The 16,250-nt window shown below is 43.5% G+C and overlaps 2 protein-coding genes across 3 annotated transcripts in view; one reads left to right on the top strand and one right to left on the bottom strand.

Moving 5' to 3' along the window:
* cyfip1 (cytoplasmic FMR1 interacting protein 1) overlaps positions 1-7,778 on the top strand; it is a 42,404-nt gene extending 34,626 nt beyond the window's left edge. The window contains exons 25-31 of the mRNA XM_015975769.3: positions 50-140; positions 291-421; positions 504-576; positions 3,557-3,651; positions 3,791-4,029; positions 4,112-4,259; positions 7,179-7,778. Coding sequence (XP_015831255.1) covers positions 50-140; positions 291-421; positions 504-576; positions 3,557-3,651; positions 3,791-4,029; positions 4,112-4,259; positions 7,179-7,343 — 942 coding nt within the window. The 3' untranslated portion in view covers positions 7,344-7,778. The remainder of the gene's footprint in view (positions 1-49; positions 141-290; positions 422-503; positions 577-3,556; positions 3,652-3,790; positions 4,030-4,111; positions 4,260-7,178) is intronic.
* On the bottom strand, positions 7,727-15,169 carry nipa2 (NIPA magnesium transporter 2). Of its 2 annotated transcripts, none has more exons than XM_015975771.3 (6): positions 14,991-15,169; positions 14,199-14,429; positions 13,776-13,832; positions 10,411-10,501; positions 10,015-10,175; positions 7,727-8,823 (listed from the first exon to the last, which is right to left on the bottom strand). In XM_015975771.3, the coding sequence occupies exons 2-6, from the start codon at positions 14,335-14,337 to the stop codon at positions 8,165-8,167; spliced, it is 1,107 nt and encodes a 368-aa protein (XP_015831257.3). In that variant the 5' UTR covers positions 14,338-14,429; positions 14,991-15,169; the 3' UTR covers positions 7,727-8,164. The 2 variants fall into 2 exon arrangements, with proteins under 2 accessions (XP_015831257.3, XP_015831256.3); XM_015975770.3 differs by lacking the exon at positions 14,991-15,169 and adding an exon at positions 14,508-14,662.
* Positions 15,170-16,250: the final 1,081 nt, after the last annotated feature.

Below are 16,250 nucleotides of genomic sequence, written 5' to 3'. Positions count from 1 at the left end.
AGTCGATCACAAAACATCCGTAGTTAGAGTTTGTTCTGTCGCTGCTCAGCTCCAGGGCACCATACTGCAGTATGTGAAGACTCTGATGGAGGTGATGCCTAAGATCTGTAGACTTCCGCGTCACGAGTACGGCTCTCCTGGTAGGTAAAGCTGTGCCCGCGATCTTGTGGAAGCATCAACACCGCATACAACAACCGTGTTGTGGTGGTCTTCCTTCTGCCCACTGCTGCTGGTTTTTAAATGTGTGTGATGGATAGAGGAGGTAAAGCAACATGGTTGTTTTCCTGCAGGTATCCTGGAGTTCTTCCATCACCAGCTAAAGGACATCGTTGAGTATGCCGAGCTCAAGACCGTGTGTTTCCAGAACCTGAGGGAGGTGGGCAACGCCATCCTGTTCTGTCTGCTGAGTGAGCAGAGTCTGGTAGGAGCTGCGCCTCAGCTCTCCTTTCACATCTGTTGGTACCTGGCAGCTGTTTAACTCCGGTAGTGTCTGTTCCCTCCAGTCGCAGGAGGAAGTGTGTGATTTGCTGCATGCTGCACCGTTCCAGAACATTCTTCCCAGAGTCCATGTAAAAGGTGGGTTGATCCATGCACGGGTGGTTTAGAGTGAGGGGTTGTCGGTGTTTGGACATGACGAGGCTGCTAGGAACTAGTTCAGCCAGGTGTTAGTTGCACGTGTTGTAGCTAGGCTGAGAAGTCACAAAGATCTCCACATCTGGGGCCTCGTTCGCCAACCGCACTTACAAACAGATCTGTGCGTCAATCGCGTGGGAACAAGTTCAGGCTTTGTGTGGTTTCATCATTTTGTACCTGGGTGTGAAAATGTTCCTAAATATAAGAAACTTCAGGCCGTGCGTAGGAACAGCATCTAGTGGTAGAACGGGGGAACCACAGCGCCAAAGGTCCGTCATCCACTCATGTTCCTCATCCACAAATTCTTTTACCCGTTAAATAAGTATTTAGGTGAAAAACCGCTGAGTCACATGATTGGTGCTACAACCCCCGACGGGAATCTGACATTTCATGTTTTTGTTACTCTTCCCATTTTTATGATGTTATTAATCATTTTTAATTAATTAATATTATTTTAAATTAAATTATATTTATTGTCCTTGTGAAACACCAAGTGATTTTGCTTGAGATGCGCTAGATAAAGGATCGTTTCTTCTTCTTATTAATATTATAAAGGATTTGTCAGCGCGTGCTCTCTGGAGGAACGCGTCCTCTGTTGGCGCACATCTGATTAGGAGATCCTTCTGGAGCTGTGCTGTGGGGGGCCTTTTGTGGAGCGACAGACAAACCACCCAAATCCGATTCTAGTTCTTATTCTATTTTAAAACAACAAGAACACCCCAGAGCCTCCTCTGCTCCCCGATCGTACTCGTTCAGAAGAAGCTGCACTCGGACGTTTCCAAATAAAACCAACTCCAACCAAAACGACTCCTTAAATGTAAAATATAAATGACAACCTTTATGATTTATCATTAAAGTTGTTGTTTATTCCTGACAGGAACCGCTCCCCTGTCCTGACCACGTTTATAACTTATTTGGTTCTTTTGCACGTCGGCAGCCCGCCAGCGTCTCCATCTCGCAACAAAGTTTTCTTTTTTTTTCTTCTTCTTCTTTATTTTCGGGTAGAACGAAGTGAATTCCCTCACGTGCTAAGGATGTAGCATGACCAAATATGGTTACTTGAGGGTGTTTATGTATGTAAATGATTGAAAAGGGACACAAGCACCTGGGGTACGCACAGGTGGAATGCATCATCATGTGGAGGACCGTGCGTACGAGAGGCCGCGTGTTTCATACATCCGGATTTTGGCTGTTCATACGAACGTTCTAATTTCCGTTCATAGGAAGGAATTTAGAAATATTTCTACAAACGTTTGATGAATGAGGCCCCTGGAGTGCAATAGTCCAGATAAGGCGCTAAACGTAGGACGAAACACACTCATCCTCCTTTACAGAACAGTTGCATCAGTGATGATGAATACTTAAGACTTCCCGTCTCTCACCACTTCATGCATCTTTGCAGATGAAGCAAACACATGAATGAAGCTGTTTTAATAAAGAAATGGATTAAATAGTCACATTAATTTGTTTTTAAATTAATAGTTGCTATATAGTTTTGTGAATTTGACTCCTGAAAAACTCCAGCAGATTCTAGTAGGCTCCAGTTTTACCCGTTTGGAATTAGTCAGGGAATGCTGCCACAGATGTCACACGCTTACAGCCTGCAGGAAACCCTGGATGCACAAAATAGTTGAGACAACAGATCCTGGGTCAGTCAGGAGTGCTGCCAAAAAGCCCTGCAACTTTGGCGATCACATGATCACGTTGTCTGAAATCGCAACACGTGCAAATGCACTTTTGTTCAAAGTTTCATAAAAGAAAACGTCGTGTGGGTTTGGGTTTTAATGAAACTTCGGTTTGTTTGCAATTTACTCTTCTTTTGATAGTGGTAACTGTTACTCAATAAACTACTGGTACTTGGTTCAGAACTTCTCCTTTATTCCACCATGACACCATCGTACTCCCGCACAAAAAGGGTGTTCCTCCGGAAGCAACCACACACTTTCAGAATAAAAGCATATATGCCAACAGGACATTTAACATAAAAGCATTATTAATTCAATTCAATTCAATTCAAAAATGCTTTATTAATCCCAGAGGGAAACTGATTGCTGTAGTAGCTCAGAATAATAATAATAATCAAGTCATCAAAGAGTTGTTGTATATTTCAACGGCTGTTGGCAGGAAGGATCTCCAGTAGCTGTCAGTGTTGCAGCCAAACTGAAGAAGCCTCTGACTGAAGACACTCTTCAGTTGTCGGACAGTCTTGTGAAGAGAATGCTCAGGGTTGTCCATCATTGTCTTGATTCTCTGGAGAATCCTTCTTTGCATCATCTCCTCCAGCGGTTCCGAAACTGCCGAAACTCTGGCTGAGTCCTTGAAAGGGCTTGGAGTTCCTCCATCTTGTTGGCCAGTGATCTCACATCGCCCGTTATGATCGATGGAAGAGATGGTTTGAATTTCCTCTTTCTCTGTCTCCGTTTTGCTCCCGCTCTGCACCCACACTTCTTGCGTTTTAGCTCATTTGGGATTTGTGGTTTCAGTTGAGGTATTATTTCAGCCTTTCCAATGTCAATCAGCTGCTCCCGATTGTAAACCAGCTTGTTGCCATGGTTATGCATCATAACAAATGCTCAAAAAGTGAAAAAAGCTAAAAAATAGCAGTAAAAATCCTCCAAGCTTCACAGAAACAGAAAAGTCAAGTGTCCAAAAATACAGTTTTTCTTGAGAAAGTAGAAGAAAAAATGCCCAAGAAAAGGCAAAACTTACATATAGTCAACAGAGCTACTCCAACATGCAGCCACCCAGAGCAGCGCAGTTCCGGAAAAAAACACTAACATATCCCCATAGATGCTGTTTATATAGATTTTGGAAAGCCAACAAAATGTGTGAAATATTTGTTTGCATGTTATTTGCCACATTTAACACAAAAGATAGAAACTGCAGTTAAAATAATTTAATCTCCGTTTACTCTTTTCTGTAGAGGGGGAACGTCTGGATGCTAAGATGAAGCGCTTAGAAGCCAAATACACGGCTCTGCACATGGTTCCTCTGATAGAGCGCCTCGGAACCCCACAGGTAGAACCAACATTATAATTCTGTCGGCAGAACCAGCATGGATGCCGTTTTTATATCATAATTTATTTTTACTAAAGCTGGATGAGTGATATGCGGATGTCCAGGTGGACTCAAGTTTGTTTTCTGCTGCTCTTTCTAGCAAATCGCCATCGCCCGTGAGGGTGACCTACTGACGAAAGAGAGGCTGTGCTGCGGCCTGTCCATGTTCGAAGTTATCCTCACACGTGTGCGGGGCTTCCTGGACGACCCGATCTGGCGCGGGCCGTTGCCCAGTAATGGCGTGATGCACGTGGACGAGTGTGTGGAGTTCCACCGTCTCTGGAGCGCCATGCAGTTTGTGTACTGCATTCCTGTGGGAGCGCATGAGTTCACTGTGGAGTGAGTGCAGCAGCTCACATTTCTAACAAAAACAACAGAACACAGACGCTGTTTCCTAATGTGTCACATTCCCTTTCTCCAGGCAGTGCTTTGGTGATGGCCTCCACTGGGCCGGCTGCATGATCATCGCTCTCCTAGGACAACAGAGACGCTTTGACATCCTGGACTTCAGCTACCACCTCCTCAAAGTGCAGAAGCATGACGGCAAAGATGAGATCATCAAGAGTGTGGTAAGTCAGAGACGAGAACTCCAACCGTTAAAATCGTTATCATATGACTGTTGCTTTGTGCTCGTATCACCACCTTCTGCTGTAGGGTTAGAGTCTTTGTAGCCCGGTGTCTCTCTGACAGTAGGAGGGAACAGAACCGCTGCAGAAGGATGCGGTCCAGTTCCGTATGGCTTCTGCAAAGATCAAGAATCTTTGAGCCCAATCAGAGCAGGTCATTCACACCTGCTGCGCCTGCGGTACGTTGCAGATTCAGGTGCAGAGCTCCGGATTGTCAGGAAGTCATAGAAATGACCTGAGCCGAACGAGAAGAGAGAGGTAGAACTGCGAGGTGCATCTGGTGACGTTAACATTGAAATATGTGTTGCATTATTTTTGCTGGCTTGAAGGGATGTAAGAAAATATCGATATAGCAATATATAGTGATTTTTTTTATTTTTTGCAATATTACATCAATATTAATAAGCTATGTATCTAACTTTTGGAAGAATTCAGTCAAACATTTGTGTATTTTCTTTGCTTTTGGGTGCAATTCAAATGCCGACCGCTAGTTGGCAGCAGTGTGCAAAGGGTTTTGTTTCCACCATTGAAATGTAAATCCCTCAATTAGGGTTCAGATACCTCACGTTAAACATGTTAAGTATCGGTTTGGACTGTTTATGGGATATTCCAACAATAAATTCAGTCAAAAAGAATTTGCTGAGAACATCTAACTGAATGTATCACGACGTATCGTCTCACCTGGATCGTGATACGTATCGTATCCCCAGAATTTCACCAATACACATTCCTATTGGCTTGCGTCTTATTATTAATGACAGGGATTTCAGTTAAGTGTATGATGGTCCACATTATTTTTACAGGTATGTCTTTTCATGTATTATGTCAAATTTCTAATCATTTGGTGCTCTTTTGGGAACAAATTTCCAGATGTTCAGCACACGAACTAGCCAGCCAATCCTATACATAAAGGGCCTGTATTTGTATAGCGCCTTCTAGGGTTCTACAACCCCCCAAGGCGCTTCACAACACAGTCATTCACACTCTGGTGGGGATTAGCTACAGTGTAGCTACAGCTGCCCTGGGGCGCACTGACAGAGGCGAGGCTGCCGAGCACAGGCGCACCGCTCCCTCCGACCACCACCAGCAGGCAAGGTGGGTTAAGTGTCTTGCCCAAGGACACAACTGCAGAATTCTCTGGACAACCTCCTCTACCTCCTGAGCTACTGCTGTCCCATATGAATATATAGTCTTGCCATGACGTATTGACAGCTCTGTCGTGGGACGGAATCTATGGTTGTCTTTGAAACTGTTGAAGACACCAATGCGTCCTTTTCTAAAGAAACTTGAGTATCTCTATCTGTCCTAGACGCAAAGAAAAGTCTAAATAGTCCAAAGTTGATGCCAAAGCTGTTTCCAACGAGCCATTGCCATCTTAGTTTCATTCAAAGTAACATCCTGCCCACCAAACCGATGGAGCACTGTGATTGGCCCACCAAACCGATAAAACGCTGTGATTGGCCCACCAAACCGATAAAACGCTGTGATTGGCCCACCAAACCGATGGAGCACTGTGATTGGCCCACCAAACCGATGGAGCACTGTGATTGGCCCACCAAACCGATGGAGCACTGTGATTGGCCCACCAAATCGATGGAGCACTGTGATTGGCCCACCAAACCGATGGAGCACTGTGATTGGCCCACCAAACCGATAAAACACTGATTGGCCCACCAAACCGATGGAGCACTGTGATTGGCCAGCCAGCAGGCTGTCCAGGACTTTGGAGGTTCCAGTGGAGAGTGGCTAGAGCGACATGCAGAGCAAAATGATTTTGCTTCAGCCACTGACGGTCTACATTTCTAGGCTGCTCATAAACTGTAGTCGGTGTGAATGGCAGTCCGTCCTGAAGCTGGACCATATCCGTTTTGTCCTCTGTAACGATGGGTTACTGACTTGATCACCACACACTAAAGCCTGCTTCATACTGCTGTTTGTGTGGGTACGGAGACACGCACCGCCATGATGCAAATGCACTGTAGCAAGCCTGCGGAGGTTGACGGAGACATGCCAGTTTTCTAATTATCTGTCAAAAGTGACTGAGACCTAAAGCCTGTGATTGGTCAGGACGCCACTTTCCTTTCAAAAAAATAGTGTATAGAAGGTGTCTAGCAGCAGACATGGAGCAGAACCAAGAACGCCTTATTTTGCATTTGTAACACTTCCCAAGCAACGGAGTCTCCATTTACCTGTAGCGGTCTTCCAGTCATTCAATACTTTTAACTCGTCGAGACTGAGAATGTATTCATAGAGCACTAAGGTTCTAATCACCCCTACCCCCTCACACTGGTCATTCACCCATTCACATGCTGGTGATGAGCTACATAGTAGCCACAGCTGCTCTGGGAGACTACCAGAAGTGAGGCTGCCTAACAGGTGCCACAGGTCCTTCCAAACACTTAAAACCAGATCTTTGGAGCACAAAACTACAAACGAGTTCATTTATTAAGTTAGGTATTTAAAATTATTTGTTTTTGCTGGAAATTCTTGGTTTGATGAGATTATTACCAAGTGAGTCAGCTCAGCTCTAGATGGTGTTTAGATATGTGGAAGCCAGTTTCACTGAGAATAACATCATTTTCCTGGTAGTTTTGGGAATATTGTTAGAAGATGTAAATTTTATTCCAATACGTTTATCATTAATCATCATCGAAGTTTGTTCATTAAGTTTTATGACAATCTCCGAATGAGATGCCCAGATTTTGACCCCTCCCCTACCCTTCTTTCCACAACGAACCTTTAATGTTGCCGTACTTCCCTGCACTCCATTGTGGACCTCGGACATGTGAGCAGACGTCTCGCGTTTCCACTGAAGACTGAGCAACACAACATCATGCATTCATGGTTTTGGTTTTCTTCTAGCCTCTGAAGAAGATGGTGGAACGAATCCGCAAATTCCAAGTCCTCAACGATGAGATCTTTGCCATCTTGAACAAGTACATGAAGTCTGGAGATGGAGAGAACATGCCGGTGGAGCACGTCAGATGCTTCCAGCCTCCGATTCACCAGTCGCTCGCCAGCAGCTGAGGTGCTGCTCAGAGCTCTTTCATGGACCAGAACGACACGCCAGCATTACCAGACCAACTACAACTCCTCGTCGTGTGTGTTAGGCTGTTAGGAGTAACGGACCATTAATGCAGTGCGTTAGGACCTTTTTTGTATTCACTTGTGCCTTAAGAGCAAAAATAGATACCGCCTCCATTGAAGAGCTATTCCTTTTCTACTTGCAGGTAGCTACAGATGACAGAGGGATGTTGGGTTCATCAGACGAGTATTTAAGGGTTTGCCGTGGTGAAATATTAAAGGGGAATTTATTTTAAGTAATTTTGTACTTTTAAACATGCATGCTAAAACATTTAAAGGAAATGTAATGATGCACAATGTTTTGTGAAGCAATTATTCACCGTGCCTTGTCTTTGTAATGTTTTAATCTTTTAATTCAATAAATACGTATCAAATCTGTTGGTTCTGGTGAAGAATTTATGTAAAAACTTCTCCCCGGGTCAGAAGGTCCCCAACTTAAGTTTCAAGTATCGTAAAAAGTCAAATCGGAGAATATTCCATTAAATTCAAAATCAGCAGGTCCTGATACAGAATATATATTAGCTTCAGATTTATAGAAAGTAAGTCAGTGCATGGAAATCATGTATGTATAACAAAACAACTCCCGTATGTACAGAGCTACAGCGGAACGGAGTCCTGTAACCGAACACGAGTCACGTTCAGAGGAAAGTAAGGCAAATTAAAACCAATACAATCGACAGGTCCGTCTACGTCCCCTCACAGTTGATTGTCTCATTGTTTATATAAACCATGTTATTACCACGGTTGAATCAAATCAAAGTTTATTACATATCTAAGGAGGACGTCATGGCTCCGTTCCTCCTTGAGACACTGTCAAAAGGCAGACTCACGTCTCTGCCCTCCATGTCCTCTGTGGACTCGTTGTGCAGCAGTTCATAGGTGCTGTGGGAGGCCATGCCGTTGACCGCTGGACACGCCCGTTCCTCTTTCCTCATGGACACGGCCAGAGAAGCCAAGCTAATGCTGACGTCTTTGAAGGCGTGCAGCAGGAAGATGCCTACAATGATCGTGAGGAAGCCGCTGAGGGTCCCGATCACGTCATCGGAGCCCATGTGCTCCCACTCCTTGAAGAGGATGGCGGAGCACGTGAGCACTGATGTGGTGAAGAACACGTAGTAGATGGGTGTCACCAGGGAGGTGTTGAATATGTCCAGAGCCTTGTTTAGGTAGTTTATCTGTGTGCTCACGCAGCCCACCAGACCAAAGACGAGGATCCAGGTCAGCGGGTTCTTCACCACACTCCTCCCAGCTATAGCATCCTTGATGGCAATCCCCAGTCCCTTAACACAGGACACGGACAGCGCCCCGATCACTGAGCAGATGGTGATGTAGACCAGGATATTGGTCTGACCGTGGCGTGGGCTGATGACAAATATGAAGATGAGGGCCACGATAACGACAAGAGTTGCAAAAACAAAAAACCCTTAGAAAAAAGAAGAAATTCAACATTTAATGACTTTAAAAATACAAGTTTATGTACAAGTATATAGTGTTATCCCTGCTTTCTGGTACTGGTGTAATCCTGATTAAGAGAAATTTTATTAATACTAATAGTTTAATACTGACTGGTTACTGCTGTGACATCAGTTCCAATAAACTCAGACTTAGGCTGTCTACTCATTCCCAACACTCCAGAGGAAACTAAATTAACACAGCAGAGCTTCTTGTCCCCTAGTCTGGATTAGATTAAAAACTCTAGATTAGTAGTTCTATAACAATAGTACCAGAGGTTTGGTCTCAGTCCTCATTCACACAAAACGTTGTGTTTCATGCATTTGACATGTTTTCTACTCAAATTAAACCAGTTTAATGAGTTTACAGAACAACAACACACACAATCTCACTATCAGACTCTGTTACAGCAGATTTTATTAAAGGACGGAAGGAAATAAAAGTCCTGATAGGAAAAACTAGATTCACCCATGAATAAACAAAATGGCTGCTGATCGCCAGTATCGAGCATAGCCGGCTAAGGAATTGGCCAAACTGAATATCAAAACTCCAGATTTTTCCCAGTTAATGAACTCATCATTGCTAAGAGCTAACATGCTAGGAATGGCAGAACTCCATGTGGAAGTTGGTACCAGCAGGTTAAAACTAAGGACCAGCATCCACCCTCAGAACAAGGACCTGTGCATCTCTAATGACCGGAGTTGGAAGAGGAGGATGTTGCATAAAGCTCTCAGTTGTGTAAACCTGCTGCTGTTTGGATCAGAACAGAAAGTTTCTGTCTCATAAAATCCCTTCAAATTAATATTGTCTTAAACACTCTCTGGTGTGAAGATGTCTCCAACAGCCCAAGCTGGACGTTTCCCTTCAGGGTGTCGCCGAAGCCAATCCATCTCCTTTTAGTCCGTCTGCTGCATCCTCTACCCGGACTCTAACCTCACTCGTTCTACAAGGTCAGTTTAATTTATAATCCTGCTTTTGAGTAATAATCCAGATTTGTACTGTTTATTCATTTCCTGTAGTTCTATGTATATAGTACTACAGACCTTGAGCCCTGCAGGAACTCCTGCTTCATGGCACAACCACACTGACCGATGCTGTCATGGTGATAAATACGACAGACCTTTTGATTCGTGCCAGGCTGTAAAGCTAGTCTCTTCTGTACCTGGGTCGACCAGTTTCTTGGCCATGTCTTCCAGGCTGCTGATCTCCTCCTCCTGCGGAGCGTGAATCACCATGGTGGTGGAGCCCAGGATGCTCAGTAGACAGCCGAGCTTCCCGTGCAGGTTTAACCGCTCCGTCAGGAAGTAGGACGACAACACCGCGCTACAACAAAAACCCAAACACTTCTCATGGTGATTTGTACAAGATACAGAAAGAACCCGATGTGCAGATGTGAACATGTATATTTGATAAAATGAGAATTTATACAAACAGAAAGTTGTCCTTGCACTGTGAGTGTATGTATCAGAGATAAAGATAAGCACGGAACAAACAGATCAGGGTCTTAGGTGTCAGGGTGACTCCCACGTCTTCATGCAGCACGTCACCTATACCGTACCTGACGAGCACACTGAGGGCTCCCAGAGGAGTTACCAGAGTTGCAGGAGCAAATGCGTAAGCGGCAAAGTTCGCTCCTTCGCCGGCGCCCACTGTAAAAGGTCACGACACAAATAAATATGCTGCAACAAAACCAAACACGGTAAGACACTGTAATGCTGTCGGTGAGGTGACATGTCCACAAAGATTCACTCTGGAGCACAAATGCAAGAAGACGATAAAACCTAAAAATGATTCATCCGTAAGATCATTAGCATCTAGTCTCAGTTTAACGGACATTTAAGAACTTCTGCAGCGTGAGGCTCGATAACTTTCCATTCTGGGAAAATTCCCACAAACGTAAACAATTCACCAGTAAAATGCTGTGAAAAAGTGTTTGCCCTTTTACTGGTTACTGCACGTCTCAGACCAGCTAACTGAAATAAACCAGAACAACGAGAGTAAATACAAAATAAAGTTTAGAAAAGATGATTTTAAATATTAAAGTCTAAACTAAACCAAAGAGGTCTGCATCTGCGGCTCAGGGCCACAAGTGGTTTGTTGTGTTTTCCACAAAGACTCTTCGTAACTTTGGCTAAAAATTACAATGAACTCCTTTTTTAATAATAAAATTAATTTAAAAATAATGCAGATTTAAACAGCTTTTCAGTTTTTTATAGAATAGTTTAAATTAATTTCCACAACAGAGTAACACTAAGAGTCCCGGTAATATTTTAGAGTTGTTGTGTTGTTTTTACGTAACTTACCAGAAACAAGTATGTATATATATATATATATATATATATATATATATATATATATATATATATATATATATATATATGACATATTTGTATTGCAAAAGTTCTTTTTCATCTTTTAATCTTGCTTCAGTTTTGATGCGTGATCTTTATGAAGCAGATGATGAGTTTTTATTTCTGACAGGTGTAATGCTAATAAACTTTACTTCATTTTAAACCCAATAGAAACAAAATGGTGACAAACGTATTCCAGCATTTATTTTTACAGAACAGAAAACAAAGATTTGACTTTTATCTCTGAATTCTGAGAACAAAATGGTTTTTATCCCCCCAGAGACCCTAATCCTCTTCCGCAGATAAAAAGGCGCAGCTCCAGAGTTTTATTACGGTGAACTGAGGTGAGACGGCTGCAGAGCCCGAGTATTACTAACCCAGAATAATACCCCCACCCACCCCTCGTTACCCGATGAATTCTGCTCTCTACCAGGAAATCCTGAAGGAGAATATTTGAACTTTGACCTTAACGAGCATATTGCAGGTTAGAGGCTCCTTTAAAGTGGGAGTCAACGCGTGGGCGGAGACGTATTTCACCCACACTTCCTGTTAGGAAAACGCTTCTGAAAGAGGCGTCGTCTGGCAGACCGAGAGAGCGGCTCTGAGGCTGTGGTACTAGACAGCAGCCACCTCAACCCCCCCCGCGTGCGCTGTTGGAGTTCCTCAATCTAGAAACGAGTTGTTAACGAGTGCGTGCGCACACGAGTGCGCACGCACTCACACAAGACTTGCTGCTCAGGAGAAAGGCGGACACAGATTCTGCAGCATTCTGGAGGATTTGTTGTTAACCACGATCATTCGATGAAAAGGGGAATGGCTCCGAGCGCTAATGTGTCAGCAGGTGAGTGGCTGAGCCAGGTGGAGGTGCGGCTGCCTCACCTGGAGACCAGTGCAGTCATGTAGTCATTTGCTGATGTCACATTTTTCAGCTTAGCCATCAACCACAGCTGACTACATAAATATGGAGCAGAGATTTTAACCTGAAGATGGAGATGTAATTATGGTTTTGGGCTGAAATATTACATTTAAAGTGAGTTGCGCTAAACTTCCACACTAATGATTACACATGTGTACAGCACCATTACACACTCATCTATTCAGGTTATCAGCAAAAAAGTTTGTTTAGGTGTACCTCACTCTTTAAACAAATATTTAGAGAAACATTACAGGAACACGTTCTAAACTAAAGACGTACACATAATTAAATTATTTAGGCTTTGGGAGTCATTTTTATGAGAAAAGGGTTTTTCTGCCAAACCAAACGTGATGCAGGCAGAGGGAGTCCTGCTGGCTTGATCCAGTAAAATATATATATATATATATATATATATATATATATATATATATATATATATATATATATATATATATATATATATATATATATATATATATATATATGTGTGGATTTTAATGGCAGTTCTGACACAGAGGAAACTTTAATTGTTAATAATTATACTTATGGTGGAGCACAACCGTACAGTTACAAGCTTGCTGCACGCCCCAGAGAGCAGAGACGAGCCACAGGGAGAAACCATGGCGAGATGGAGAGATTTAGCCGTGGTGTCACGAGGTTCTGTGGAGCGAGCAGGCGTCTCGGCGGGTGAACGATGCTAGCTTAAACTCGTGTGCCAACATCAGGATATTGTACAGATTACTATCATGTACCAGACAATTCATGCATTATTGTTCGTTTAATATAATACTGATTCACGACAATAATAAACTATAATGAGCGTTTGTCAGCTGTTTCATATTCATTAATATCCATTCACCTAACTTATTAGCGCTTTAGAGAGATGGTTTGGACCTGGGTCCGACCTAGAAACCAGCTCCACTTGCCTGCTAGGAGCTCCCCATCCACTTCTGGAGCTCAGCATGGACCTCCCTGACCTGATTCAGATACTGATCTGGCCTCTAGGAGCCGGCAAGCATTTTTCTAAACTCCACCACGGGGCTGTGAAGGATAGGAGGCATGATGAGCTCCCCTCACATCGCTCCAGTCTGGTGTGCACCACAAACATCCGTGTTTACAGCTGCACGAAATGCACCAGGAACAGAAAATAGTGCCGTTCATTCTCTTACTTGGAAACCCGTGGACTTGATGTCCAGACCTGCTGGAGTTTAAAGATGCTCCACATAAAAGTTTACAATTTTTTAAGAAAAATTAACGCAATCCAAAATGAGTGAACACACACACACTTACTTGATAACACGACCGATCTACCTGAAAACTACCTACTCTCCACACTGAGCATCAGGCAGGACTAGCTTAGACCTCGTCACTCGTTTTCACAAACACCTGATATGAAACTGTTAACCAGCTATTTGGTTTAGAGTCAGTTCATTTTTCCAGAAAAGACCAGACTGATTAGTCCAGATCTTAATCTGAAGTTTTAAAAAACTGCATTTTGTATTTACCCAGGCTAGCTTTGTCTGACGCAGAAATTTGTTTCTCATATGAAACTTTTGTGTGACAAAAACAAACAAAAGCAGGGGAGTTGTGTAAAGGACAAATACTTTCTCACAGCCCTGTAACTATTAACATAAACAGCAGCTAGTCATCACTTACTTGACAGTAAACCAGCCCACCACAGCCATTCTTTAAGATATGCATGACCACCCTGCCCTGAAAAGCAAAAAACAGTTAAACAAAAATCTGATTACACGAGTTTCCTGTCACTGCAACAGAAATAGTGTGCATTTCAAATATTTATTCTACACCCACTTTAAAATACTCAGATCAGACGTGAAGGTTGAGTGAACTACTGGTGGTAATAACTGAGGTTTAAAGAAAGCAGAAACACACTCCGTACACACGCGTAAACACCAGAGCGGAACTAAACATGTCTGATACAGAAGGTATGAGCAGGTTACTTCATGAGCTCCCATGACTGGTTTGACTTCTTGTTTGCTTGTCAGCGAAGCACAACTAGAGCAGGGAGTGTTCGGGAAGCCAACAGCACAACAGGTTAGTTATGGTACGACTTCGTACCTGCTCTCATCGAGCCCTTCTTCGCCAGCCTCAGAAGTCCTTTCTTCTTCAGGATGAAACTTCCCCCAATGAAGATGCTGGAACTGATGGCCAAAGCCAGGCCGATGTAAAAATCATACCTCCCTCTGTCTTGACCCATAGCGAGGCTGGAAGTGTTGCTGTTGTCTGTCACATTTACCACTAAACAGGGAAGATGCTGATCAAAAAGGCAACTCCGGCCAGTCCAGACACCTGAAACAGAGCAAAACAGCACCCATAAACACACACACACACACACACACCCTCATCACCACTACAGGACGAACCTACCGCGTCCCCGGGACAGATTACACGCTGGAAAGCCATAATTTGATGAGTTGGAGGATTCCATTTAAGGAACATCTAGTACTGACTCTCTTATGCGTAACAGAACGACTCGATGCTAACCGGGTTTCCGATCGCCTGTCAGAAGAGCGGTTGGCTTGAATAAAATACAAAGCATTGTGCAACTCAGTTCTGCTATGTAAATGAACTCATTTCAGGAGTAAAGAATCCAGGAAGTGACATGCCTCTGATGTTAATGTTGGTAATGAGCTAACAGAGCGCTGCTCTCCCCTCGGTTCGTCGCTATTACCTGTCCAACACCGTTCAGATACCTGGCGTGTTGCTGGCTGCTCGTAGTTCCAGTCAGTGGACGTAAGTAATCATAAGTATCCCTCGTTAGCTCTGTTAGCTAGCATTAGCCGCACATAAACGAGGTAAACGTTACCATAAACCCCCCTGCCGCGGATTAGTTCAACAGCAGGTACTTACCCCGTCACAGAGCGCGTGAGCTAGAAGATATCCTGCTTATTGCCTCCGCTGGGCATTCTGCTCCTTCTACACTCAGCCGGGTCTCGAGGTCTGCCGCACTGCGAGGCTCTTCTTCGGTTTATCAGGAGAGAGAGACGTGCCCGTGGACCTCCACCGGTGTTGCGTCGAAATGTGTTCCCCTGACAAAAACTCTCCCAGGCTAGGAGAGAAGCTGGGAGAAAAGCTGCTGGGACCGTTTTCTTGTTCCTTCTTCTTTCTTGCTTGCTTTAAGCAAAGTTGTTCGACATGTATGGCCAAAATAAATTATTTGCTTGTTTTCTTTTGTTAACTGCAGCTGATTAACTAGCCTTTTCACATTCATTTGAAGAATAAAACCAAACATAGTAAGAAATTATTTGTTACTTCACATATCCCGATCTGTACGGTCTATCCCGGTATGTACAGTATATGATCCCGATACATTTATGATCATGTGCCCGAATGTGTACATTGTAGACTGCAGACTCAGACTCAACCCCACTCAGAGGCCTCCCGCGCTATGAGGCGCGGACAGTATGAGGTCTTTGACTGCGCTTTCGTAGTTCACATGGTTCGTGTTTGCGCAGAGAAAAAGTAACGCATTTATTGCGTGTTGCGAAGTTCACGCAAGCAAAATATGGAACTTCAGCATTAAGAACCAGAAAATGCCTGGGAGTGCGGGCCTCAGAACGAGGGGGCTCGAGAACGTTGCCCGCAGCCGGAAACTCCTCGGGAAGACGGTTTTAGACCAGGGAACACATACCGACAGAACACCTACTGAAACCCAGCACTCATCAGTGGTGTCCAATTAGGGTCCTCCGGGGCCACTATGCAGCATGTTTTAGTTATTTCCCTTCTCTAACTATTCAAAGAAAGTTTGAATCGCCTACTCAGCAGGTTACCAATCTGCAGAAGCCTGTTAATCACCTACTGGGTTGTAACACACTGGAAGAAATACTCTATGTGTTTATGGTCTGATTTTATTAAAGAAATGAGAACTCATTAAGACAAAAACACTCAAGATTGCAGAAAACGTAGACGCCTGTAATATGAGTGGGAAACTTTAAGGCTGTTAATAAAAAAATGAAACCGCAACTTCCAAATCAAAATAGTTTGAATATTTAATTCAAGACCAACCTAAAGTTGTAATCCAAATAAACACTATTTGCAAATTTATGAATAAGTTCAAACATTTAACAGACTAGAATAACAGCATTTCATTATGGAGTCACTGAAAAGACA

This window comes from Nothobranchius furzeri, chromosome 16 (genome assembly GCF_043380555.1).
Source record: "Nothobranchius furzeri strain GRZ-AD chromosome 16, NfurGRZ-RIMD1, whole genome shotgun sequence".
NCBI lineage: Eukaryota > Metazoa > Chordata > Actinopteri > Cyprinodontiformes > Nothobranchiidae > Nothobranchius > Nothobranchius furzeri.
This window is presented reverse-complemented; position numbering and strand designations above follow the sequence as displayed.